This window comes from Macrosteles quadrilineatus, unplaced genomic scaffold (assembly GCF_028750875.1).
Source record: "Macrosteles quadrilineatus isolate MER2022 unplaced genomic scaffold, UCM_ALF_1.0 Scaffold_4__1_contigs__length_99947679, whole genome shotgun sequence".
Lineage (NCBI taxonomy): Eukaryota > Metazoa > Arthropoda > Insecta > Hemiptera > Cicadellidae > Macrosteles > Macrosteles quadrilineatus.
Window position 1 is genome coordinate 1,701,966 of NW_026542597.1, and position 27,325 is coordinate 1,729,290.

Below are 27,325 nucleotides of genomic sequence, written 5' to 3' on the forward strand. Positions count from 1 at the left end.
AATAGGGGTTTATGGGAGTTTGTATGGGGCTAAAGTTGGTTATTCCCATTTCCCCCTTAAAACCTCAAAATATTACAATTTATTTCCATGGTAATAGCTTATTCCCTTTATGGGAAATTCCCTAAAAATCAAAGTTAGGAAAGGAAGGGAGATATTGGCCCTTAGCATGAAAAGGAAAATAATTCTATATCAATCATAGACAACAAAAATATATATTTTCTTTTAACATTCATTATGCATTTTCATTATTTTTACAACAATTTACGATATATATTAAGATACAATATTAAGAGCAAACATTGGTATACATTAACTTTTTTGTTTTACATATTGTAAACAATGAAAAGATACACTCACAATTTTTGTGGTACCAGTCCCAACCCCTTGCCTCTGTGTGGTGAGAGCATGTGTGTGAGAAGAGGCAACCTTTTAAGGGGCACTTCCTTAGCAAACAGGGCAAAGTACCGAACCAAATTTAATAACAATATTTTTGTAATACAATAATAATTGTGTTATGGTTGTTGGGACTTGAGGAAGATCATTCTGAGATCATACCTTATAAAAACTTTGTACTTTCAACATTTTCACTGTACATTTATCCTGACCATAAGATATGGTTGGTCCATGTGTTATTGTACTTGAAGTGGCCATTTTATAAGACCAGGTTTTTTTTGTTTTAACAATTAGATGGTTTTTATATTGTCTCTTTCCATATACTCGTAATTCGACATTCGTAGTTTCAGTTTTGTAAGTTTGAGAATCTACTCAAACCAAAAAGGTTGTACTCAATACATCACATTAATTAGGAAACCCCAAGGTCTTATAATGAACAAGGAAATAGGCAGAAATAGACAGGAAAGTTTAATCTATCTTTCTTGAAGATTGAAAGAAAGGAAAAAGTTGCCAATGAGAAGAGTACGTGTATTGTATTTTAAATTATGAACTTTTTGATAATTGGGAGTGAGCATAAAGTCCAAAAAAGGCAATTTGAAATCAAAGACAATATGTCACATGACATTTGTTAGAAAAGAGTTAAACAAATAACACTTCAACCACATTGACAGAAAAATATAGAAACACAATGTTAACAATGCTATATTCTTTTTTTCACACCTATATATCTATGTTATGATTTTCAACAACAAATGCATGCAATCACAGAAACATCTTTGACGACACTAAACTACTTTCAGTCTTCTACACGATCAGTCTTAGACTGGGACACTTGACACAGAGACTAGATTGGATGTATGTTGGGCGTTTGGCTGTAGTCAGGACACCTGAGAGAGCTGGATGGAGTTGGTCCTCTGAGAAGTGATGCTGGACGTCATCTTGGATGATGCCTGGGACTTGCGAGGATGTTTCGGGAACTTCGGTGTCTTCCCAATGTGCAGCTTGGCTTTGACCAGCCCCAGAACCTGAGTTGAAGAGAATAATTAGGCGAATAACAGGGAATAACAGGGATTTTTAATGTTACTCTCACAATAATATATATATTCCAATTTGTCATGGTGAGGCATTGTATCTCGCTTTGGTGATAGAATCACTAGTTATTGAATAATGTTTAAAGGTAAAGAAAGTATATCACAAAATTTCTACTTTTGTGTTGTATATTTTATGTGTATGGACTTATTTAAAGGTAAGCCTGTTTTCCTGTCAATTTCCTTAATAATTCCTGGCAAATGCCCCATCTTTTTATCAGATAAAGGTAAAAAATCATTTTTAGCTGTTTAGTAGGTATTTATGGTAATGAATGGTTATATTTCACCTGAGAACATTAGAATTCAGTGACTTATCACAAAAAATGCATGTTGACGCATTGATATTTTGACATAAGTTAATGTACTTCTTTCCTAGTCAGAAGAATGAACATAACCAATCATGCTAGAAAAATTTGTCTGTACTCTTGACTATTGATTTTCTCAGATACATTAGCTGAACTCCAAAAAATCCTTGCTTATAGAATGAGTTATAGCAGAATTAAAAGAGGAGTGTCTGAATATGATTTGTAAATATGTCGCTGCTATCGATGAAATCTGCCATGCTACTTATGGTCATTTCGTAATGGTACAGTAACAAAGGCTGACTTAACAGCTGAAACTATAGATCTTTAATGCCTCATCAACTAATTACAGCAAAAACTAAGGTAGATAATAGAATTTCAGACTGTATTACTTTTTAACTACACACATTTTGTTATTTAATTAAAAACATGCAAAACAGCTGACCCATATAAATGGGATGTCTGCTTTCATGTAATTGTAAAAACACAAGGTTACTCTACCTTTTCCTTGCAGCAGAACAAAATGAAGATGAAAACCCCGCGGAGAGCGTTGATGGCGTCTGTGACATACCAGTAGCTCTCGGAGCCCCCGGCCACCCATGATATCAGCTCAAACACCCAGGTCACACCCATCAACCCGAACAGTTTCAGGTACAGGCTGAACCTATGACAAATATCAACTGATAAGATACAATTTCAATTTCAAAAACTAATTTAGAAAAATAGGTAAAATTTATAATATTTTGAGATTAAATTTAATGTCCAGCCGGCTATTTAAAAGAAATCAAGTGGAGCATAACGTTACCTTGTGATTTTGATGGTCAAGGGTAAAAAAGACTCATATACTTTTCCAGTTGTACGATAAGGGTTTACTAATAAATATTTAAAGAATTTTGTAGCTTGTGACTTGCTTTAAAAAAACAATATAGTTAAAGTTAAATTTCAATTTGTTTAGTTTTTTTTTAGGATTTAAACTCGCCTACATAATTATCCACCTTACTACCCTTTTATTAATTTTGTCAAACCTTTGGCATCTTTATTGGTACTTGGGCTATATGATTTATTAATATTCACTCTTTAGAGGCTTCAGCAATTTATGAGTTTTCTTAAAAAGAATGAAAGATTAAAGATCCCATAACCAAAAGCAAGCAGTTAATTATAAAACAATGGGACAGGCGTTTTTACAGTTGGTTAAAACAATTATTTTTTAGGTAAAATTATAAGCACACGCTTAATTTGTAATAAACTCATACTAAAGCTTCAATGACAGTTAGTATACATGGACATTTATGCACATTACAATGAAACCACAAACAAAGAACTAAATACAGTAGTAAGAGGATAGAATATGTTCTTCATCCTTGAGTGCAATGATTTGTACGTGCTTTTATATATGACTGGTTTTACCTTATAGTTTTATTTGCTGTTGTCCCATTGTAGATAGATTCAACATCCAAAAGCCTGCCAAAATAATTTTGACATTGATTGAAAATATTTAAGCTTTTGACTTTTGTCAATAACATTGTTTTGGTATTTTGTTTAGCTATGTTTTATTGGCTTTACATGATAGTGAATAATTATATATACAAAACATTTAACATATAATATAGACCGTGTTTTAACTACTTGGATTTAAACTTACACTATGATTTTAGAAGTACCTAACAGTGGTGGATCTAGAACAGTCACAAGGTGGGGGGAACCGGGGGGTCTGTGGGGTTTGGGGGTACCCCTCGAAAAATTAATGTAAACTAAGTCTCCAAAATGGCAGTTTTTTTACCATTTCTTTGTCCAAAGTAAGTGTGGCGGTCGCCCCCTTCGCCCCCCCTCTGGATCCGCCACTGGTACCTAATATGTTAATTATTGCAGCCAAACTTAAATAATCAGCAGTCTTTTTCCGGTAGCTTTTATTTGATTTAATGAGACTTAAGGACCAAGGACCTACTGCACTCTCAAATGCATATAAAAGTTGGTAAGTGGTGATCGATTTGGATTGGACACTCCAATCATCATCAGATCCAATAGACGAATGTTTTTGTTTTTTCAGGTCACACGTATGATGCTGATCAAGAAGTTATTTAGGATAATCTCATAAACAATTCTATCTTCAAGATTTGATACATAAATAAATTATTATTACTCAACTAAATACTTAAAGTATACAATTAACTCACCTGTTAGTATCTTGACGCAGCTTAGAGCCGGCATGCTGCACTATGTTGGCAGTGTCTCGGTGCGTCTGGCGTATCTTGCCAGCCGTGTAGATAAAGAGTGCCAGGTTAGCTATCAGCAGTAGACCCATCGGACCATATACAAGCAACAGGACCGACTCCCAGTCTAACAAACATTCAATAAAGTAAGAGCCAACTCAACAAAACCATGACAGAATTCACAATCAATAAAGGTTTGAGTAAAATAGAGCGAGATGCCTTCAGCTAAAATTTAAGGAAGATAAAATTAAAAACTGTTACGTAGAACAGTTACAACAATGTTAACATACAATTATAAATTAGCACATGTACTAATAATTATGCCTGAAAATTATTAGATCATAATATTTATGTACTGCATGAAATGACCCCTCCCACTGCTGAAGTTCAAAGTGCTAACAGCTAACAGCCTCTAAAACATTAAGTTGTAAAAATAATGATTTATACAAAACTTACGTTCAAACCAGCAGCGAGTGGTTCCAAAAGATGGTTTGAACTTTGACATGGAGGGAACTGCAGGGCTGAACTCCAGAAATGCGGTGATTCCAGAGAATGCGGCAGAACCTCCCCAAGCAAACAGAGAGTAGTAGATGAACTTGTGTCCATCACTGTCCAGGGACTGGGAACCTTTTGGGGCTCTCAGGCCACTGTGGACACATAGTGTTAAAGTTTATGGGTGATCTGGCTTATTGTTTTGAGGAGGTACCAGACCAGTGAGGTTCATTGATTTATTAACAATACCTACTTTTATAATGTTTCCCTCACATTTTATAAACACAAAGCTTTAAACAGTATTGCACTTCTAAACTTCATTTTTGGATTGAAGAACACGACACTACATATTCCATTCCCATGTTAAGTTTGTAGCTTAGATTTTTTAATTAAAAGATATTTTTTTAATTAAAACTGTCATAGTTGATAGGAGCCACCGACAGATTGTGCTGATCTAAATTCTGTCAAATACACAAAATCTTTACTAAGTTAAACCTAGGGAATGACTTATGGTGAGCTATAGCAACTGTTAAGACCCATCAACCTGATCAGCAACAAAAAATAAGGTAGAAAATAGAATTTTAGACACTAGCGCTTTCTGTGACTGGCTAATACAACTACGTTCTTTTTTAATAAAAAATTAGCTACAGCTGATCGTAGATAGGATGTCTACTCCAGTATCCAATAGTCAATCAGGATAGGTACAATTTTCAACCCTTTTTGTTAATTTATGACCTCATAGCTATTGAAGTAAGAAATAAATCATTTATTTATCATTTAAATGGCCTTTACTAAAACATTTCATAACAACAAAAATGCTATCAAGTCTGAAAACCAATACAATAACAATTTAGATCAAAATATGGTAATATTCCTGTAACATCTCCCCCTCCCCATTTTAAAATCATTTGTTCAACTTCTGTAGGGTTAATGATCTCCTGGATTTTCTTGGTGAAACTACTTGAGTGTAAGGAGTCTGGCGATGCTTTAGATGGGGAGTAGATTAAGGAGTTTGAAGATGCATTGGTTGTGGAGTTATGTCAGGTTTCCTCTGCATTTTTAAAAGGATGCTGTCATATATTTTTATTAGGATCGTTATACTTCAGGAGCTGTATTGTAATTCCTCATTGAACACTGCCATTATGTTTAAAGAGATAAGATCGTGGCTGAGGTAATTTCTCCATCACTTTTGCTCTTTCCCTTTGCTTGTTAATACATTTAGCACTAATATATTTTTATCAACATTAAAGTTTTCATTGTTATGTGAAACATCATGATACATTTTTGTAGTACTGGTAGTTGTTTTTCATGCATTTTATTTAAAAAAAATTTGAGGGAAGGTTCTTGGTTTGATTATCAATAAGAGTTCAAATAATGTGACTGATAAGAAGTTGGGAAGCAGAGTAACCCTAACCCAAGCCTGCTACGCGAGCATTTCGATAGTTTAACAAATACAACTCCAAATCCTTGATCATAAATTACGTTGTTATAGTCAATTATTGAATTTACTGTAACATTATTTATGTAACATGTATAAATAGCTGTAAAAGTAAAAGTCGGATAAATTAACTCTTGATGGCCTCTACATATTTCTTTGGGGCTTAATTCGTAAAAATCTGTAACCCATATTTGTTTATTAGGCCTACATGTTTATTTTGTTAAAATCAATAGGTGTATGGATATTTTCTAAAATATATTATCTCTATGTACAACAAATAAGTTAAATGGTATAGTTTTGCTTATAACAGGCATAACTTTTCAATCAAGGTTATACATCAATCTATGTCATATTCTTGTAATGTAAAGAGCTAAATCACTAGGAATTCACTCTTCTCATCTAGCATGGGTTTCCCAGCATTTATAGTTTTCAAGGACAACCAAAATTAACTGCTATCCTCCTACTAGCCATGTGCTCTTGCATTGATAATGATAATACTGATAATGATGTAATGGCTGAATAGATCCCCATGACCCCCTTTGCATATATTTGCATAAACATTTTTTTTCACAACTATCTCCTGTGAATAAGCCTCATTTATTTATTTTCAAACTTCTGAAATGTTTTCATTATACATAACTATTTCCACATACGGAAACACTATTTTTATTGATTTTTAAGAATATCTTTGAACTTCTTGGAAACTAAACTATACTCCGTTCACAAAATTTAGGGTTTTGAGGGGAAGTTCCCCCACAACTTTTTTACTTTAACTTTTGAGCTATTATTTTTTAAGGTAGGTTCAAGTGGGGGGATGGATTTCTTTACCTAAAACAGCTTAAGTTTTGTGAACGGAGTAGGGGCCAATACTCATAGACTCAGCACTTGCGGGGGACAGAAAATCAACCTACAAGTATTTTCCCTTTGTACCTTTCATATAAAAAATATTTAAAAAATCAAAAATGTTCTATTTTAGGCAAGTAATGAAGAACTATGGTATTTAGTTGGTACATTTATAAGAAACATGCTAATTATCTGTGAAACTTACCTGAAGGTCCATGCAATGTCCACACACATAACATTGAGCCAGAACATAGCAGCCAGGATCGCAAACTGTATAGTAAAGGCTGAAACACACAATCAGATTTAAAAACTTCCCACAGTATTAAGCATTGCAAATTAAAGGAATCTTTGAACCGCTGTCATTTTTGATTGCACTGTCCGTGGGTTTGTGGCGTTGTGTTTTACTAACAAAGACTTTTATTTCGATACCAAACTCGAACTATATGCCACTATTTGAGAATTTTTTCTCACTCCTCTTGGACCATCCCAATTTAGAGGTAAAAAATTAATAATACCTTGAAAGAGTAGACATTTATGGTTATTATTAATATACCAAGTTTTATAATTTTAGCTATAATGGAAATAGTATATTTCGTACTTAGGGCCGAAAATGAGGTTTTGCCGGCTCGAGATGGTTTTTAAGTTCGAGACGAAGTCGAGAACTTAAATCGATCGAGAGCTGCAAAACCATTTCGGTCCGTGGTACGAACGCTATTTTTCACCACACCATACCCTATTACCACTATTCACCACTATAATAGACTAATGCACACTGATAGTCAACACAACTGCAACTTTAAGGTTATGTGAAGAAATAATTTGAGGAATCAGCAAAAATGAAAATAAATAGTTGCTAGGCAACGGTGACAATAACACAATTCTATGGCAATGCTATGGATACTGATTGTGTATTTAAAATGCATTCATGTTTTAAGTGGACAGCTGATTTTGCGTCCCCGGGCTGTAAAAACCTGCTCGGTCCCCAAATTACGATGACAGCTGGCATGGCCAGCAAAACGCAACTTTCAGCCACGAATTAACGTATGCAATACAGCCAAAAACATCATAGTATGGTGAAAATAGTATATTTCGTACCTAGGGCCGAAAATAAGGCTTTGCCGGCTCGAGATAGTTTTTAAGTTCGAGACGAAGTCGAGACTATACCCTATTACCATTACCACTATTCACCCCTATGATAATGCACACTGATAGTCAACACAATACAACTTAAGGTTATGTGAAGAAATCATTTGAGGAATCAGCAAAAATAAAAATAAATAGTTGCTAGGCAACGGTGACAAAAACACAATTCTATTGCAATTCTATGGATTTTGATTGTGTATTTAAAATGCATGTTTTAAGTAAGCGGACAGCTGATTTTGCGGCCCCGGCCTGTAAAAACCTGCTCGGTCCCCAAATTACGATGACAGCTGGCATGGCCAGCAAAACGCAACTTTCAGCCACCAATTAATGCAATACAGCCAAAAACATCATAGTGTGGTGAAAAAATATATTACACCGTTCCGGGACTTTTCAATCACACTGTATATAATAAGCAACAATGTATATAAATGGATTATGTAGGTATAATTTTTATCAATTCTAGAGGAATGTTAGGTTGTTGTAAGGAATAGCATTGATTAATTTCCACTAACGATAAACACACACAAATGAGCATACATGAATAATTCAAGTATACTAATGTAATATTTTAAAATAGCATCCCTTCGCTAAACATAGTCTTGTCAAAACGGTTTTGAACCCTATCTGAAAAACCAGCTATTTACCCACGTATTTCCCTTCATTGCTATTCATCGGACTGCTATAAACTATAAACCATTGACTCCGCCCCAGCCATTTGTTGTTCACGACATGTGGTTGTGTTTATAAATAGTACGGGAGGGCCGTGTCGCAGGACAGCCGATAGCTGGACTTGCCAGTGGTCGGCAAAAACAAGGAATCCTTCACGTAACCACCGACCTTGAAGTGGGAGGAGAGAAGGCTGGGAAGTTATTATGATTACTGGGCGAACATCCTAATTGGAGTTTTTTCTCGCCGACACGTATGTGGAATCTTTGTTGTGTTCAGTCTCTTTGGCATCCCATCAGTGTGACCATGGCCAGACATCACATCAAGTTAGAATGATTGTGGTCAACTTATTGCCATCGAATATTCAAATGAAATAACTGAGATGTGAGAAAAAGTACAACTTAAGCATTCTTGTAACCAATACTGATTCAATGGAATATTTTAAGTTTTTTTCGTATTCGTACTTTTGAGTAGTTAAGGGATTATTCGTGTCAATCGAATCCGACATTAAATTGTAGAGAAGTAATTACGGGTTTGATAATGAGCAATTTGATCGGTAAAGTAATACATTGATTACTCCAGAAATTGAAGAGTAACACTGACTTAAAACTTTCCAAACGTTTCATAGGTCAAAAGGCAGTAGCCTATTTTTCCCATAAAAGTGCTTTTTCCATCCGTTATTCATATTAATTTGATCGTCAATTTATCTTGAAATCTTTGTATACAATATTTTCCCGATACAAAATAACATTTTTAGTTTGTCAGCGTTTTTATTGTAGAGTGTATCGAGCATAATCATATAAAACTGAGTTGCAAAATGTACAACTTTGAAGCCAAATCACTACATTCACAAGGATACGGTGAAATGTTAAACTTCAATGGAAAAATCGTCGCTATTTTGGACCAAATAAACACTTAACATCGTAATCAATGTATCCATGGTAGGTTTCGGTTATCCCAGGCAGATTTACATAAGTAAACTCTGTTGAAATAAGTTTGTACGGGAGATGTCAAGGCTAATGGAATAGACAAATGTAAATTTTATACGAATTGCTTGATAAAATGAACATGTGAGTTAAGACTACGACAATATAGGTTATTGCCACTGTAAATACTTTACTTTATCGCCAGAAATTTGCTATAACAAATCAGTCTCAGAGTTTCATTATTCAATTATTGTTCTTACCTTGACTTTTTCAACAGTGCAAGAGTGTAAAGAAGAATAATTAAATTAATATTGTGTAAACGCAAATGAAAATAACAGCAAAGGAGCTTATTTGTCAGAAAATAGGATTGATAGACAAATAACGATAATAAATTATCATCCATGAATTTATAAGCAATAAAATCCATGACATAACACCTCATGACAATTTACCTGACTTAGGCCTATTTGGGTTTTTATAATATTTAACATTTCAATTCATTATAATATCATTGCATATAATTGCATAGTTCTAATGTACTCAAGGGCAAAGTTGAAATGTTTTATCGGTCATAGCTAAATACTAAGCCCGAACTGATTACAAAAACCAAAACCGGTCTTTTGAGTAGAGAACTGGTTCGGCTTCGAAAGTAAGACACGGAAAACACAATCTCTTGGCGACGTGAGGCTAAAGCCGTGACGAGAATACTAATGTGTTTAACTATTTATAAATGCTTCTCCGTTTTTACCGCGAATTAAGGGATTAAGTTCTATTTACAGCATTAAACCCGATACAAATTTACATAAACGATTTCCAGGCATTAATTTTATTGGAATTCCTTGACGCAAGCTAAGGTTTACCATAGGAAAACAAGATACGTGTTAAATACGTTAGTGGGAAAACCACTTCATTATTTTAATCATGTTTTAACGCGAGATTTTTTTCTGTGCGCAAAACCTCGACAAAAATAAGCTTAAATTAGACTTTTTTTACTCCAAAAAGGTTGATTGGTTCCTTTATAGAAGTATGAATTAAGCCTACTTAAACTATATCTACTAGTCCATAACCACTGAAGAATTTACACCAAATAGCTTCGTCGTTAACCAAACTACTGATTGTGCTTGCAATTTTTGTTTAAATGTAAATAACGCAATTAAGACCTTTATATCCGAACCGAGTGCTTGAACATGTCAAGTTTCAGATTGAATTTTCTCTATGAAGCGTAAACAACTTATTTACAAAGCTCTCCAAATTGAAGGATCTGTTTCTTGTTATCACGCTACATTTGGCAGTGGTCGTGACGTTGGAAAACAGCTGTTCTTTGTACAGCTGATCAATAGAACACTTGACCGATCAGCGGACACATCATAAACACATTTATTACAGACATCTTGGAACAGTTGAACAATAACTACATCTGTTCAGTAAAACCCCTGAGAAGAAGATTTATACTAATGTAAAGCAAGTTTCAAGTGGTTTAAAATTAAAACTATATCCATGCTACCACACTAACTTTGGCATTCGAAGATGGATTCAATTGGAATAAATAAAATAATGTGGTATTCGTTTTAAAACGTAAATGAGTGTATCAGTTCATATATTTCGTTCTGTCATAAAAATTCTCCGGACTAGATTTGTCAACAGTAAAACATTAAAGTAAGGAAAAGTTAGGTAAAAAGTTTTACCTACGTAAAACGTACATTATGTTCGTGTACTTTTAATTAAATAGTTCTACGTTTATGAATAAAAAACTGGTCTAAACTGGGTTTGTATTGATTGGTTGAGTTTTAGTGTTTACCAACCCCTTAGCTTTTAATGGAATGGAAAAATTCAGAAATAACATCAACACATTAAGTGCTGTTTAGTGTACAAGATGTTGTTAGTCAGAAAAATAGCTTAATTTTCCTTAATACAGAAACAATAATGTAGACCGTTAGCAAAACATTGTTATCACCTATTTTACTCTGTTTTGGCAATAGATTAAAAACTATTCTGAACCTAATGGAACTTCTTTCTGTGGTCATTATAACATCGTTAGTGCTAAGTATTTGGAATTTACCCGTTTGTAAAATATACAAATATAATAAGTACTCTTTTACGTGTTCTGTTGAAGGCTTAAGTTCGTTCCGTGAAACTCGTTGAAGTTAGAATGATGGCGATTAATTTTATAATATTACGCAAATATGAGATGTGAAAGTCTATCTTTCCATCATGCAAAACCAGTAAACCAAATTATCTGACATTTTTCTCGAAGATATAAGCCTAGAAGGGAATTTAATAATTCAACTGAAAGAAAAAAAAAATCAAGCATACAGTTCTTTTGAGAGTTGGTTCTTATTGCTAAATTAAACGTAAAACTTCATTAAAATCTTAATAAGCTTGAAATACTATCCCAGATGGGCATGTTATATTGAATACTACAATTAACATAATAAAATTTTCAAATAAAAGAAAAGTAAATAAAAAAAGTACAAAAAACACGTTTCCATGTTAAACAGAACCAAGAAAGTCGAGTGTGTATGAAAAGAGTTTATCAACAAAGGTAAAAACAAAACTGAAAGTGTTTAATAGATAACTCACAGAAGTCAAAACAAGAGCCCCATAAAGCTTTTCGCAGATAATGTAAATTTCAAACATAGGTACGATAATTTGCTTTGAAGGTGGGAAACGAAGAAGCGTTTGAACTTAAGTGTGGTTTGTTTGTGGAACTGTAAAACCCTAGAAGACTTCAGCAGGTATCGATTCCTGTGTTGTGTTCTTTACAGAATAAAGAGAGGGACAAGAAAGGTTGTCTTTGTACTTTAGTTAGACTGGATGCATCTAAAACGTATTATATTATTACTAGTGTACCTTTTGCTCGAAATCGAGCAATTGTCAAGTACCGGTATTATACAGAAGTTATTTTAAAACTACAGTAATAACAGTCATAATTTTCGATGCGTTTAAAAGACCCGACTAAAAGCTTATGTAACTACAGTAATTGAAATAGCGCTTTGAAATAATAAACGCTTTTTTTTGGTCACATTTTTTGGAACCGGCCTTATTTTTTTTGTGTTTTCTACAAATGCTTCCCGACTTAAAGCTGTTACCATTAAACATTTCTTGCATGTATTTACTTGATCTGACTTTAAGTAGGTTTACTTTACCACTGTGACAACATGATGTGTATATTCTTCATGTTTTTTTCCACTTCCAAAATAAGTTGCTTAGCATAACTGGCAAAAATGAATTATCTCCCCAAGTGATTGTGTAACTGGATTCCTCACTGTGAGACCAGGCCTCTCCTCTACTCTTCTCATACGTATAAGATTTCCCATTAATTGTCTCCTCGTGTTTTCAATATTTCTCCTTTAAAATCAAGAAATTTTCTGTTCTTCCTACAAAACTGATTGACTGTTTAGATTTGTCTATAACCTCTTAAATATTACAAACATCAATATTTACTCCCAAAAAGCTGGTGAGTTTCTTTTTATATACAGCTGTTATTGTTTATAAATTTTTTTCAATGTAATTCTTATGGGGGAAAATGCGACCTTTGAGAGCATTTCATGCCCTTAAGGGTAAAAGTTTTTAATTCTAAAACCTTTATGCAAAACCACGAATAGAGACGAATTATTTGACACCTCAAACGTTAAAATCCGTCCAGAAATAACAGAGGAGTTTTGTTCACAAAAATCTACTCTCACGTATTAATATTAGAGATAATATATTTATTTTACTACTTCTATGAAATCTTACTTCTGGACAACCCATACCATATACGACCACATGAGTTAGACTAAAATACATCCACAGCCTGTGTCTCCAAGACAAAATTATTTTCACAATATGTTTTCTGATAACACAGCTAGTCGTTAAGTGACAGCATGAGGATAACCACCAGGGCGTAATTGTTATGGTCATACTCCAGATAATTGGTCGGATCTCGTAAAATTGTTGGTGTCGGTTGACAATTAATCAAAGCATTTAAAACTTTTTTACTCATACACATTCACTTGAAAATTGTAAATCTAATTGAGATACAAACGTGGACAATCTCTTAAAAATCGACGAATTTAAAAAAAGGAAAATACTTAATATCATTAACAGAATTTTTTTCTTGAATCGATCATGTATCTGTTTTTGTTTTAATAGCCTAATTCATAAAGGATTTACTTTCGAAGTAAAACGTCGTAATAAAATAATCTGTACAAAAAATAATACGAATACCAATCTTCAGCAATGGACCCATATACACCTTTTTAGTACGAAAATACGGCATTTTTATGAATATTTAGGAATGCGGCATTTCCTAAATATAATAATAATTTATTAAAATTTCATTTACCACACGATTTGTCTTTTTAGATCGTTTTGAATGACAAAACACATTTTCTTACAATTTTGTTAAATATAACGCTGAAAACTATTTATTCTTTACAACTCCATTTGTATGGTAGTTTTAAACTGGCTCGCAACCCAAAACGAAGACGAATAAGTTGGGAAGACGTGGATTAGTTAACTCGTCTAATCCAAATTCCCAAAAGGCCCTCAAATTTAATAAATTATTTCGTTTTCATGTCCAACATGGGGAATAAATCCTCGAATAGTAATTTATAGAATTTTCAAAGAATAATATATTAGTTGGAATACCTAGTTTAATTTTTGGGAGGGAATGAAAGAACTCTATAAAAAAACCCTGCACTTAATAACTTTAAGAATATTTGTAATCTTACCAGTGACGGAGCATGCGCAGGAGGGCGCCGGTAGCGGGGCCAGGTTGACAACAGCCAGTCCTACATAGCCTGCCAGCAGACAAGCGACGTGGGCCACCAACACCCGGGAGTGCAGACTCTTGCGGAGCTCCGGCAGCCAGAGGTGCAGGACCAGGGTGATACCGAGGAACACGGCCCCCAGGACGAACAGGCCTCCGTACACCGCGGGCTTTAGGGTAGGCGGGAGACGACAAGCCAGCAGGGCGGAGCCCCGCGAGGTACGGTCCACACAGTAGTGGGCCCTGGGCACCCTGGCCTCCCCGAGCAACAGGGTGTCATCCTGGACGTTCCAGGAGGAGGTGTACTCCAGGTACAACTGGTTGGAACACTCGGGGAACCCGTGGATCAGGAATGGTCGACCTGGAACACACAAGTGTATTAGGTCGAAAATCAACCTAAACAATTTGGTTTGTGTAACTGTATTTATTTATGCGTACCTGAATGATACTAAAGAGTTGTTGGATTGCACAAATGCGGGAAAATATTAAATTTTCAATATGTAAGTGGAATTTGAGGGCTAACATTTAAGAAGTAGAAATATTATACTTGAATTAGGGACTAAATGAACACACGGAACCGGCTATTGCGAAATAGCTACGATATTTTGGGTACTTATGAAATTATGAAATGGTTACGCTCATTGAAGAGGAATAGTAAGGGTTCTCAGTAAAACCAGAAATGATTAAATTGCCATGAACGCCTGTCCAGACAGCCGTTATAAAATATACCTTGACTATTTCATCGTTCCTCGCAGAACCAGTTTGATGAGTGGAGAACTTCGAGTTTTCATAGTGAAACTGTATGGTTACTATTTTACATAAAATAAATTAATTAAAAACTCTCCTTCTCCTCAAATTTATTTGGTAAGACAGCATAAATATGAACAATTTATTGTGTCAAAGGCCCAAAGCAGCGTGGGGGTTTTAAACCATGCCAGCCACGGATATTAGAACATAAACGGTATGGTTAAAACAAACAAATGACATCACTGGCCCGAATCTCATACTAATAACACTGACTTATGGTTTAGAAGTTTTTTGACTGTTTCCAGTATTTTAGGCCAATGTGTATGGGCCAATGTAAGGAACCGCCAGCCTACTTAATGAAGATTCTTCGACCCGATTAAAGAAAATACGCAATATTCTCGGCTTAGTATTTCCTTATTAATACTTTTCCTCGTTGTAGGTGTGAAAATAATTTTGTGTAAAATCCTCTCTGTCAGGCATGACAATAAAACCCAAGAATGCAGAAGGATATGGGTTCAAAATTTAAATAGTTCATAAAAATATTATTGTTAACTTCCTTGAGAATGTTCTGGGTAGAGATTGTGTTTAACTGTTGAATGAATTTATACTATAATTATGTGTGTTAGTCTAATCACTGTAACACTACAGCTAAGTCACAAACCATAATGATGTCAATGACCTTTGCCAATTGTTGAAGATTTAAGCCGCAGATCGCCTGTAGAGCGTTAACCACCAACTTCAACATCAAGTCCCAGAGGGTGGTCCTATTCGTCATAATTGGGAACTCATAGTTAATTAATATACAACAAATATCTCACAAATTTAAAAAGATTTAGGTAACGGTTTTCATGCTGTAATATAACCAGGATATATCATATTCCTTGGTCCATACATAGTTTAAGTTTCGTTTCAATTCTCATAAATATTGACTTATTTTAATTTCCTTTCATTACAATTTTAGTGAATTTCCCTATAGGGAAGTAGCTATTGCCGTAGGTCTCATGGTAAGACATAGGCCCGGGACCGATTTACTTTCTCATTTTCATGTCCCCATAGGCCAAAACACCATTCGTTCAAGTATATATATATTGAATAAATATATCGTTCACTATTGAGGGCTACTATTATGATTAATAAATGAAATAAATAATTAAACATTTAGTACCCTTTAAGTTATTAATTTATTGAATAAACTTACATGTTTCGGCTCTTAGGCCATAATCACAGTTCTATATATATATGTGTGTGTCCATCCGCACGATAACTTAATTTTTGTCCGATTTCGATGAAATTTGGTTTGAAGGTGTAAGGCGGGATAAAATTGAATGAGTTCGCGAACCAGCATAATCTGACTATGGGAACGGGGGTTTATGGGGGTTTTTATGGGTAAAAATAGGTTTTTCCCATTTTGACCCTAAAAACACAAAATTTTACAATTTTTTTCCAAACCATTTTGTAGAGCTTAAAAAACAAATAATTTAGTATATTGGAGCGCTGTTGTATGCATAACGGTCACGGAGAAAATGCGAAAATAGTGTTATTCTTATGGAGAAAATGAAAACTGTTGTATAGTTTGCTTGTTTATGAACATATTTTAATCAAATTTGGAAAATGCATTCATTTCATACTAAACTATTACAGGTACTTTCCTGTTAAAGGGAACATTCATTATTATCGATGATTTTTTTCTCGATATATCGATATTAACAAATTGAAACTTATCAGCTGACAACTATGAAAAATATTGTTCAGTATCATCATTCATCAAACATTAATGAAATTAAACTGTTCTAAAGAAAATAACCTAACATAACTAACCAAACTTGCTGTACCATTTTAAAATTCCGTTTGGGTTTGAATATAAAAGGCTAGTTATAAACACGGAATTTTTAAATGTTGGTTATGTTAGGTTAGCTTAGACACAGTTTCATTTCTTAATCCATAATAGACTATTTTAGCCTAAACAAGATCAGTTAGTTGTTGTCAATTTGTAATGGATCGGAAAACAAAAACATCGATATATCGAGAAAAAATCATCGATAATAATGAATGTTCCCTTTAACAGGAAAGTACCCTATTACATTTTACAAAAAAATACCTTTTTACCCTCCCTGTTGCAGCAAACCTAAGTACTCGTTAAACTAATTCTGTTTAAGTAGGGAACAAATGTGATATTTTTAAGGATACATTTTAGTGTAAATCCAATCAGGCAAATGGAAATTCGCTTAGTCTGCAGGTTTGCTGTGGCGGGGGTATTTTAATCTTTAATCTTCCGGTTTCAGTCTATTGCAGAATAAAGTGTAGTTGTGTAAGTGTACGGACACATTCACGCGGCTAGTTGTCGCGTGATCAACGGTCTGGTTCTGTCGTGCTAAAATGCTTGGGTTGGGGGCGTATTTTAACCTGAAAATGAATGCAATATGAGTTTAGAATGAACTTGGTTGAAATGTTTCATTAGTCAAGGCTGTTTACACTCCCTGTTATTATATGATCCATGTTTACGCGCTTTAGTTCTCATGACTACAATAGAAACTGGAAATACTACTAGAGGTTTTATGAAACATGAAGTTGCGTTGAAAAATAAAATTTATTTTTCGATCATTAGTCAAAGGCTTTGAGTTATTTTTATTTGAATAAAAAGACAAAAAATCGTTATTAAGCTAGATATATTGTTACATAGTTGCTTATGATAGTGGAAAACATTAAAATATAATAACAATACATATTACCTGGCAGACGCATAGATGGGACAGAAGTCTTATGCTCGGGGAGCTATAGAAATGTTGAGATTGTTAGTTTCGACTCGTATTACAGTCCTAGTATGTTTTGGCGTAAAGATATTTCATGTCGTTTAAACTTAACCTTTTTTAATGTAAAATTTTCTATAGTATACATAAAAAAAATAAATACAGTAAATTTAGAATTTAACAATAATTTAGAAACTTTGAGATTAAAGCAACTAAACCCTTTAAAATTTCTAATCACAAAAAATAAAAATATATTTATGTTTTATTTTTATTTTGGTAAATTTTTAATTGCTTCATTCTATAATTCTCTTGCCGACCGCCATTTCTTTTTTGATCGCCTCATGCATATGCTTGTTGCTCTTAAAACTGCACAAACGAATCTGCATATACATGAAACACGCAATGAGAGATTTCCTATTCAACGCTATACTCTGTATGATAAAACCCGCCTCCTGACCCTCCGCCTACATGGTTTTAGACCCGGGTCAGTGTCAGGTCGACGGAGGACAGATTCCATCATAACGATTGGAGAAGTCCTTTTGTTGAATCCAAAGTCAATGGCGAAATTTTACTAATCTCTCACGTTATTTGACGTCAGTAGCGCAGTAATCAATCAAAAGCCCGCATTTGTCATTAACATAATTGCGTCAAATATTCTTTACAAGATACGACAATATTACGTAACTAACAAGGTTTACCACAGAACAACGTGTATAGTCATTAGTTATAACCGTCTAGATGGTTTATCATTTCAAAGGGAATCCTTTGATGATGCTTGTTTGTCAAGATTGGCGACACCCACTGTTTGTTTCTGTTTTATGAATATCCCAGCTTATTCTTCACTACTACATATTGGTAACTTCTAACGGAAATAGCTAATTTATCTAAGAGCAATATGCATACGAACAAATCCAACATATTATTTAGGTGTTTATTTTTATTTCGTAGTCGAAATTACACAATGCAATGATTGCACGCATGTAATGATTGGTCAATGTTATAGTTTAGTGACTGAATATACAATAGGTAAAATATGGAAAAGTACTGTACTGTACTTCCATTTTTAGTTTATACGTAGTCAAAGTTTACCACGAATGTAAATAAAATACCGAAAAAATACCCAATGCAATGCTCAAAACAGCGTAGTGATTGCATGTAATGATTGGTCAATGTAATAGTTTTGTGCCTTAATATACAGTAGGTAAAATATGGAAAAATAATTTCATTTTTAAATGTATACGTAGTCAAGGTTTACGATGAATTTAGACAAAACACCGACCGGTTTTTCAGTACATTAGTATTCGTCACTTTATCTAATAAATATAAATTTTTCGACTACTAAGAGTTTAATCTTGAGACGTATAACACCAACGTTTGGAAGGTGGAGCAAAAATCTACAACCTTTTTGCTATGACATCGGGTATCAAAAAGTTTCACTCTTCGTATTATATTTTTTTCTATTTATTAACCCGTTAAACAAATAAAACGCTAAGCAAATGGGGTTCCTAACTGCAAATCAATCATCTTACTGTGCCTGTAATCTCTGTGAGAATAGCTTATGTTTGGAATTAACATTGAACCTAGAAAAATAACATTATGGTTGACTCAGACACCAGGATTAGTTAATTTAATCAATTTTCCAATAAAAAAAACAAAGTATCTTTTCCAATCCCACAACAATATAATAGAACACTAAAGCTAGTTAAGTCAAATGCAACAACCACTGCAAAAGAAATTAGAGCTTATGAAAAGGTAAGAATCTTCTACATATTAATAGGCAAGCATGTTTCTTTAAAATCTTTTCTCTCAGTTCGTGTGCATCACAGTGAAAATCTTCACATACTGTTAGAAAGATATTTCCCTGTAGATGTGCATTCTCGCTTTATAAATTAAAATAGGCTGAAAATAAGCACAAAAATTAATTTGAAATTAAAACAAATTTAAACGGGCTTTATGGGTTGCCATGCTCATGAAAAAAGAACAAAAAAATATAAACAGAAAATCGAAACAAATGTAAGAAATTCTAATCACATGTTTTATTTAAAGCGTTTGGTGAAAATAGAGAATCCTGTACATTACATATTTTGGTTGAGTTTTCGACCTCTACTATAATTGTTGTATTTGTTTTACAAAATTATGTTCCCCTAAAAATACCTGATTCTTTTTTTTAAATATTGACCAAACTAAAATATTACTATTGTGATTAAACTAAACTATACTATTTATCAAAAATAATTTTTTGCCTTCCAACCAAAGTTTGGTTATATTATAGACGCAGGCAAGTTTAAAGTCACTTTGAATAAATACAACGAATGGAAAAATTTGGTCTACTTGCTACTCAAATCGCCACTGCTTGCTCAGCATTAGTTTTACGCAAATTTTTACATCGGCAACTTGATACATCGATTCCGGTTGATAATTGATACACTTGATACAGTAATACCCTTGATAGTGTGTGATACTTAGTAAAGTATCAAGTTCCCTGTGGCATTTCCCACCGTTGCCATGAGTCTGTTATTCGCTCGGATTGAATGGAAACTCCGATAACGTAAACAGATTCATGTGGAGATAATCTAATACGACTGAACAAGGCAAATTTCTGACTTCCTGTCTGGATTGGCAAACTGCCTAGAGACAGAGCAAGGTAATAGCAATTGCAAGTCTGCGGACTACAGTAGGTGACCGGATAGCCTTCGTACTTTAGATCGGACGATTTGAAGTGCTCTGCCGTACCCGCAATCCTTTCCCTGGATGAACAGGAAATAGTCCTAAACAGCCTCAGTCCAGTAGGGTTTCAGCTCCCTAGAACTTCACGACGATGACAACCTATTTGTAATGAGCCAAGGATCTAGTGGCCACGAACTTGACAATAAAGTCTATTTTTAACAGAGCACATGAAAAGAGCCCGAAATTTTAATCCCCAAAAAGGTTCACTAATTTTAAGCATGAAAAGAGCCCGGTTACCTGAGGAGGAGGACGCAGACTCGTGTTCTGAAATAGTGTTGTGTTTGGTTGGGTTAGGTTAGGTTAAGTTAGGTTAGGTTAGGTTAGGTTAGGTTATATTAGGTAAACAGACTATATCTTTTAGTAATGTAAATATCTTTTAATAATCTATTTTTTAATAATGTATCTTTTAACAGTGAATCTTTTAATATTGAAAATAAATTAATGTATTTCAACTGTGTTATTGGTTCTTTCTCCTTTGAAGACTCGTTGTGAAAGTTCTAGGAAGAGCCCGGGCTCTTTTCGCACCGTCCTGAGAGGGACCTTGGAGGTCCGGACGCTTTTCAAGCGTCTGCCTGAGTTTTTGGGCTCTTTTCATGTGCGCCCATTTTTAAGGAGGGGTCTGGAAATGGTTAAAAAATCTCTGAGCAAAGTTTGAAGAAGTGCCTTTAGATAAAGGAAAAGGTTTTGAATGAATTGACATTCGATGTTTTGCATGGCATGTCCCGGGACAATGTGGGTCCAGAGAGTATTTGCCGTGCATTATTTCGTATAACGTCAATCCATTGTGGAAAAAGTGTGGCAGGTCTTATATATCGATGGGTCATATGAGACTTTCGATCGTCTTTTTTGACTGCAAGAAGATTAATGACAAAAGGAGGACATTGGAGAACTTGTTGAGAAGGATTCATCAGCAAGATGAGGAGTAAACGGGCAAACTTCAGGCTTTCACGAAGCGTTGAAACACGAATTGCATCTCCAGGACCTCAACTAAAAGAGGTGTGCAAACATCAAGAATCGCATGTCTAGGGACTTATGTCGGCCCATATTCCTAGTTTGATAGATTATCAATTATCAATTATCAATCATTAAGATGGGGACGCCACTTAGGTGCGTATTTTAACCCAAATATGAGTGAAGGATGAGTGTAAAATGGTGTGAGATGATCTGTGTAGCTTTGTTACTGACTAAGATCAGCTGTTTCCTTAGCCAGGATCATTTATTTAAAGCCCAATGATCAGGAACAGCTGGGTCCAGTTTCGAACCATCAAAAAGCTACTGACTTTTCTCAGGATCGACCCGGCGACCTTTTGATTAGTAGGCGAGCGCTATTACCACTATGCTACCCAGCCAGTTGATAAGATAAGATAAAAGCAAGAAGGGTGTATAAGTTGTATAAGAGTTACAAATTTCAGATCTATCCATCAGATTCAAATAGCTAGACATTAACGATCAAGTTTTGCTTATTTAGCTATGGTGTATTCGTACTGAGAAGAGTATAGATAGCACAGTCATCGTGGACAATTACGTTAAACGTTCAACGCGTTATGAATGTTGTACGTCAGATCTAACGCATCATTCGCTCAATTAGCAAATATAAACAGTGTCTTGGATCAACATGACGTCTTCTCAGAACTTCTGAGATGCCATTGTTGATGATTGAAAGATGGTGTAAAAAGTATATCTAATTTATTTCCGACAGTATGATTTGTATCGGAATCAGTAATTGTATTTTAAATCGAAAACAGGTATTAAAAAATGTTTTAATGTGATAAGAATAAAAGTTCAGTAGATAGATTGAAACTTAAGAGAAAATATGCAACTGGTTTATCAGGTGCAATTCAACAAAGGTGTGATCAGATGAATATAATAATATTCATATTATGTCAAGTGCAATACATTGCATTTATGAAAAATTGAATGGCAAGGTACAGTACTTTGTAAAACTAAACTCTGTCGATGTAATGCCGGGCTTAAAAACTACGATACGAACTGTATGACAAGTTTAGTATCCGTTAATGCCATTAGTGTATCAATATACTTCTTTCGTCAGTGATAAGGTTAGATATTAGAAATAATTAAGTACATAGTGTTATTTAAATTAAGTGGATCCGGGAACAGCATTTTATTCATTTGAACTATTACATTTACAGCAACAAAATTATCAAAAGTATTGTAGTAATACCTAAAAATATACGTTTTGAATCAAATATAAATTTTCCATCATATTCGGTACAGTTAATACTATTCGATGAAATGGCGACCATACATAGTAGGTATTTTAAGCCAAGTATGAATGGAGATGAGTGTAGAATGACTGGCGCGATCTTGTATATTACTGTTTATTTATTATTGAATATTTCAGTCCGCACATAGGACGGAAATCTTTAATGAGAGCAACGGTCGAGTATAGTATAAAATTTATCCTTACTGGGAAAAAAAAAACAGACAGCAACCCCCAACCTCAAAAGGTGATGGTTTATAAAAACTTAAAATAAAAACAAAAAAGTTACAAGCCTATTTGCGATTTGTTAGTGTGTCGGTGTGTTAGTGCGATTGTTAGTGTAATTGTAGTAAGATGTACTACTAGACATGCGTTTCTTCCGATTCCTTGTGGGCCAATAACTTCTATACATTTCTCGTAAATATAATACGTAGTTTTTTGGCAGCAAAGTATTTATATTCTTGCAACAAAAAATAGTTTATGTAGGTTTAAACTTTATGTCTACTCTGAGTCATACGTCTGTCTTATGACTATCGACCATCATAAACTTGGATTATCCTAACGTTAGTTATCGCAACACTTATCACCCGAAATCATATCATTCGACTGCAAACCACATAAATTTGAAAGATTCGGATGATTAAGTTTACAACTAATACTTGGTTGGTAAAACAAAAACGGGTACTATACTGATAAATTTATTGAAATAAAAAAATTAAATTCGAAGAGCACGAAATCCTTGGGTTTTGTTTACTGGATAGTAGTTGTTAACACTTTCTAATTTAATTCACAATCGCATTTCTTGTACATAGTTGTTTTCCTAAACTTTCTAGTGATCTATTTCTTACTTTCCTCGAGCCTTGGGCTGGAAGCAGTGTCGGTATGTAAGGTTGTTGTTTGTTGATTAGAATACTGTAGGTCTAATTATTGGGCATTTGTAATATCTAATCAAATTAATTAAGAAGCTGTACACGGGTTTTTTTAAGAGCAAACAATTTATTTTCATACCTAATACAATAAAAAGAACCATGAAAACATATAGCCTAATGACAAGAGGTGACAAATATACAAATGATACTTTTCGTAACGCAAACATCACAAGTAATACAATTAAAGGTTCACACTTGCGAATTAATACTACAATCTGCCTAAAAGGTTGGATTTAATTATTGACATCAGCGCTGAGTCGACAGTCGGCGTTGACCTGTTTACTGCCTCAGAACAATTAAGTAATTACAGCCAAGCTTGGATACAATAGATTTGCTCAAGTGGTAAATATATTTAATTAATTCGCGTCGGATTACCACAGCATATCATTGCCATAGAATTGCAAAGTTTCTTAACGAGATCCAAGAATCTTCTTAATACTTAATGAACTTGTTTTAGTAAAATAAATATACCTTTTGTTTCTGTAAATAGGCAAATCATCACTTTGCAAATTATTTATTTCTATTATTAGGCCTACCATTTCAGATGGGGACGTTACTTAAGTGGCCATTTTGCATTTTGTCTGTACGCTCATACATATACGTAATACTTTGGTAATACCATACTACTGTACTGTACTATACTCACCCCGCCTTGGCACGCTGCACTCATTGGTGGATGGTGGCTTATTACCACTGTAGTTGATTTGACAAAAACAGTTTGTTACTGGGGTATTGTTATGTGTGTAAAATAACGATACTTAGAAGGCAGCAGTATAAAATTTCACCGTTTAGGACAATTACATGCATTCATAAACAGGTTTCAAAATATAATAAGGCAACGCACTATTTTAGAGTTTGCTAATTGATGTCATCGAATGTACTACTCTAGTTACACTATGTATTACTCTAGTTACTAGAGCTAAAAACCATCTCTTGTACACCTTTTGTAGTAAACTCTACTAGTTTAATGTGACGGAGTCATTTTAAAAAGTTATAGTTTCCCTTTCCTTATCATGAAAGTATTTCTGAGCACCACGAAACATATTTTCACGCCAAAATCGGATAAAAGGATTTGCTGAACTTCAAACACAGCTAAAGCCACATTGAATGATTGGCTATACATTTTCTGCAACTATTTTGGATATTGTATGCCATTAACTAAAACGTAATGGATTTGCAGTTTTATCTAATCAGCATTGATAACAATCAATGACTATCATTACGTTGTGGTTGGACGTCAGAACCCTATTACAATCTCAAATAACAAAAGTGTTTTTTATATTTTCTGTTTTTAATTTTGTTATTTTTTTTATGTTAAATGAGCGGTCATAGCTCGTCAGCAGAAGTTTTAGGGTCTAAAATAGAAATGATGAGTATTATCATAGACAGGAGTATGGTATTATTCACCAAATTTTGATGTATTGAAAATTTAAAATTGTGGCTGCTGATGATAAAACATGTTGAGTGATGGACTCGTGTTTGTGTTTGTTGTTTTCAAGTGTGTTTCTGTTTGCTTCGTTCCACTTATTGGTCTGGCTTATGCCCAACATTTCTATTTAAAATTTATATAGGAGTGCCTGACAAATTAACATGAACAACGGACGAAATATCTTTAAACCACATATACCTACAGATTTAATGGTCGGAAATTTCCAAGGAAAACGATGTTTACGAGGTATGAAAGTACCACTGAAAGAATTGGTTCAAACGGGCAAACGGTTCCAGAATGCTATGGGACGTTATTCCTAAACTAAATGTCGTACGCGAGAAAAAAGTAAGAAATTACTTAAGTGAATTCATATATGAACTGACTTGTAATTTTTTTTTGGAACCAGTTTCAAAAACAATATAATAATTATTTATCTTGATGGATAAATCCGTGTTTACCTATGAATTCCAAGTTGAATAAATTCTGAGTTCGAGCTAAATATTGAACTCCCTCGTCTAGTGAGGTTTATAGAAACACTTATTTTCTAAATACTAATAGGAAAACTAATGCAAACCGTTGTAGCGATTGACATTGATTTGAGTATTGGTAATTTTAAAGTGATATGATGCTGATGCATAATTTAATTTTCCTTAACTTGGTTAATAACACAATGCTATGCACTCTTGAGTAGTCATTAAATTCGTACAGACATTGTTAAAAATACTCTAGACCAGCTAATGTTTTGCTTAAGAGGTGTACTGATCACAGGATCAGAAATGCAGTTACAGTATTATTGTTTGACTTATTTATCTATGGCCATGAAGCCAAACTAGATTTGTTACTACTCAAACCGTACTTTGTCTACAACAATGCAAAAATAGTAAACGCTAAAACTCTGGTGGATAATTTTAGAAAGTTTGTTTACAATAATGTAATGGAAGTTTACTACAATGCGAAAATTGTGAAACCAAAACATTGTTAACAATGTTCGACTTCACGAACTGTAAAAGTATTTTTTTAAGAATATTGTTTACATCAATGGAAAAACTGTGATAATGACAACCAAAACAACGGAGAAAGCCCATTGATTTCACGAACTGTACAGGCTCTAGTGAATACATTTCGAATATAAGCATCGGCAAGATAAACGAATATATTTTAATTTTTTATCCATCAACACCGTGGCATTTTTTTTAAGGAAACGGTCCGAACTGGGGTCTACTTACGATATCGTCGAACTTTTGTTCGTCCCAGTGAAAAGTGGCATCTGAGTCCAATATCGATATTGTTTTGGAAATTTAATAGACTACTCATTAGCCTAAATAACATACAGTGCTTGCCTAATCCAAAGGTCACCGGTACGATTCTACCAAAAGCCCAAACTGGATCCAGCTATACTAGATGTATTTTAAATGCTCATGGCTTAAGAAACATTTAATTTTAGTCAACAAAAAAGCTAATAATGTCACTCCTACACTCATCTTGCATCCACATTCGCATTCTTTGCTGTCTCAAAGAATTAAATTTAATTAAACTAAAAATATTGCATGACCAAACTCACGGTTATCTCTACGAAGGACGTCGTCAGTCCAGGAGGTGTCAGAAGGAACACAGTCGACCATACCACCGTCATCGCTAACCTGAAGATCCTTGGACTCCGGGCAGCATTTGTGGACACACTGGAACCTCTTACAGTCTGGGCATAGCAGAGCGACGTACAACCTCTCCGGTACCAACCCAGGCAGATGTAAGCTGTCCACACACATCTCTCCGCGGGCGAGTACCCAGGGGTCGCCGTGGTCGTCGGTCACCACCACCTCCTCGCCTCGCACCTCTAGGTCGTCTTTGATCACAAAAACCTCCTGCCTGACACAGTTGAACTTGCTGCGGTGCTCCAGAAGATAGGATACGTTCATGTCGTTGATGACGACTGTAAGAGTGTCAGGGAAGATGGAGTTACTGATGTTGTAGCTGAGGTTGACTCCAGCGTCCTCCACGCAAGACTTCCCATCCCCAGCCATCTGCATGCCTGAAGGACAGCATTTCGGCAGCCAAGGTACTTCGGAGGCTAAGGAGTTTGAGAAGAGAAAGAGTATAAACAACATGTTTACCGAGTGTAAACAAGAGAGAATGGACACCGTGATACGCCCATCTCGGACCGAGTCTACCACGTTACTGAAGGAGAGAGGGAGTGGCGCACACCTGTTTGCTTCTGCTAGTCGGTCAGCTGGAGTTGTTTACCTTTGTAGTTCGCTCGCCGGCCACTGGACA

The 27,325-nt window shown here is 34.6% G+C and overlaps 1 protein-coding gene across 2 annotated transcripts; it reads right to left on the reverse strand.

Moving 5' to 3' along the window:
* Nucleotides 1-193: 193 nt before the first annotated feature.
* LOC128991992 (probable G-protein coupled receptor Mth-like 1) lies at nt 194-27,214 on the reverse strand. 2 transcript variants are annotated; one of them, XM_054415318.1, is made up of 8 exons: nt 26,616-27,214; nt 14,217-14,615; nt 6,972-7,050; nt 4,450-4,640; nt 3,958-4,120; nt 3,191-3,244; nt 2,285-2,447; nt 194-1,418 (listed from the first exon to the last, which is right to left on the reverse strand). In XM_054415318.1, the coding sequence occupies exons 1-8, from the start codon at nt 27,157-27,159 to the stop codon at nt 1,272-1,274; spliced, it is 1,740 nt and encodes a 579-aa protein (XP_054271293.1). In that variant the 5' UTR covers nt 27,160-27,214; the 3' UTR covers nt 194-1,271. The 2 variants fall into 2 exon arrangements, with proteins under 2 accessions (XP_054271293.1, XP_054271294.1); XM_054415319.1 differs by lacking the exon at nt 3,191-3,244.
* Between the last annotated feature and the right edge of the window lie 111 nt (nt 27,215-27,325).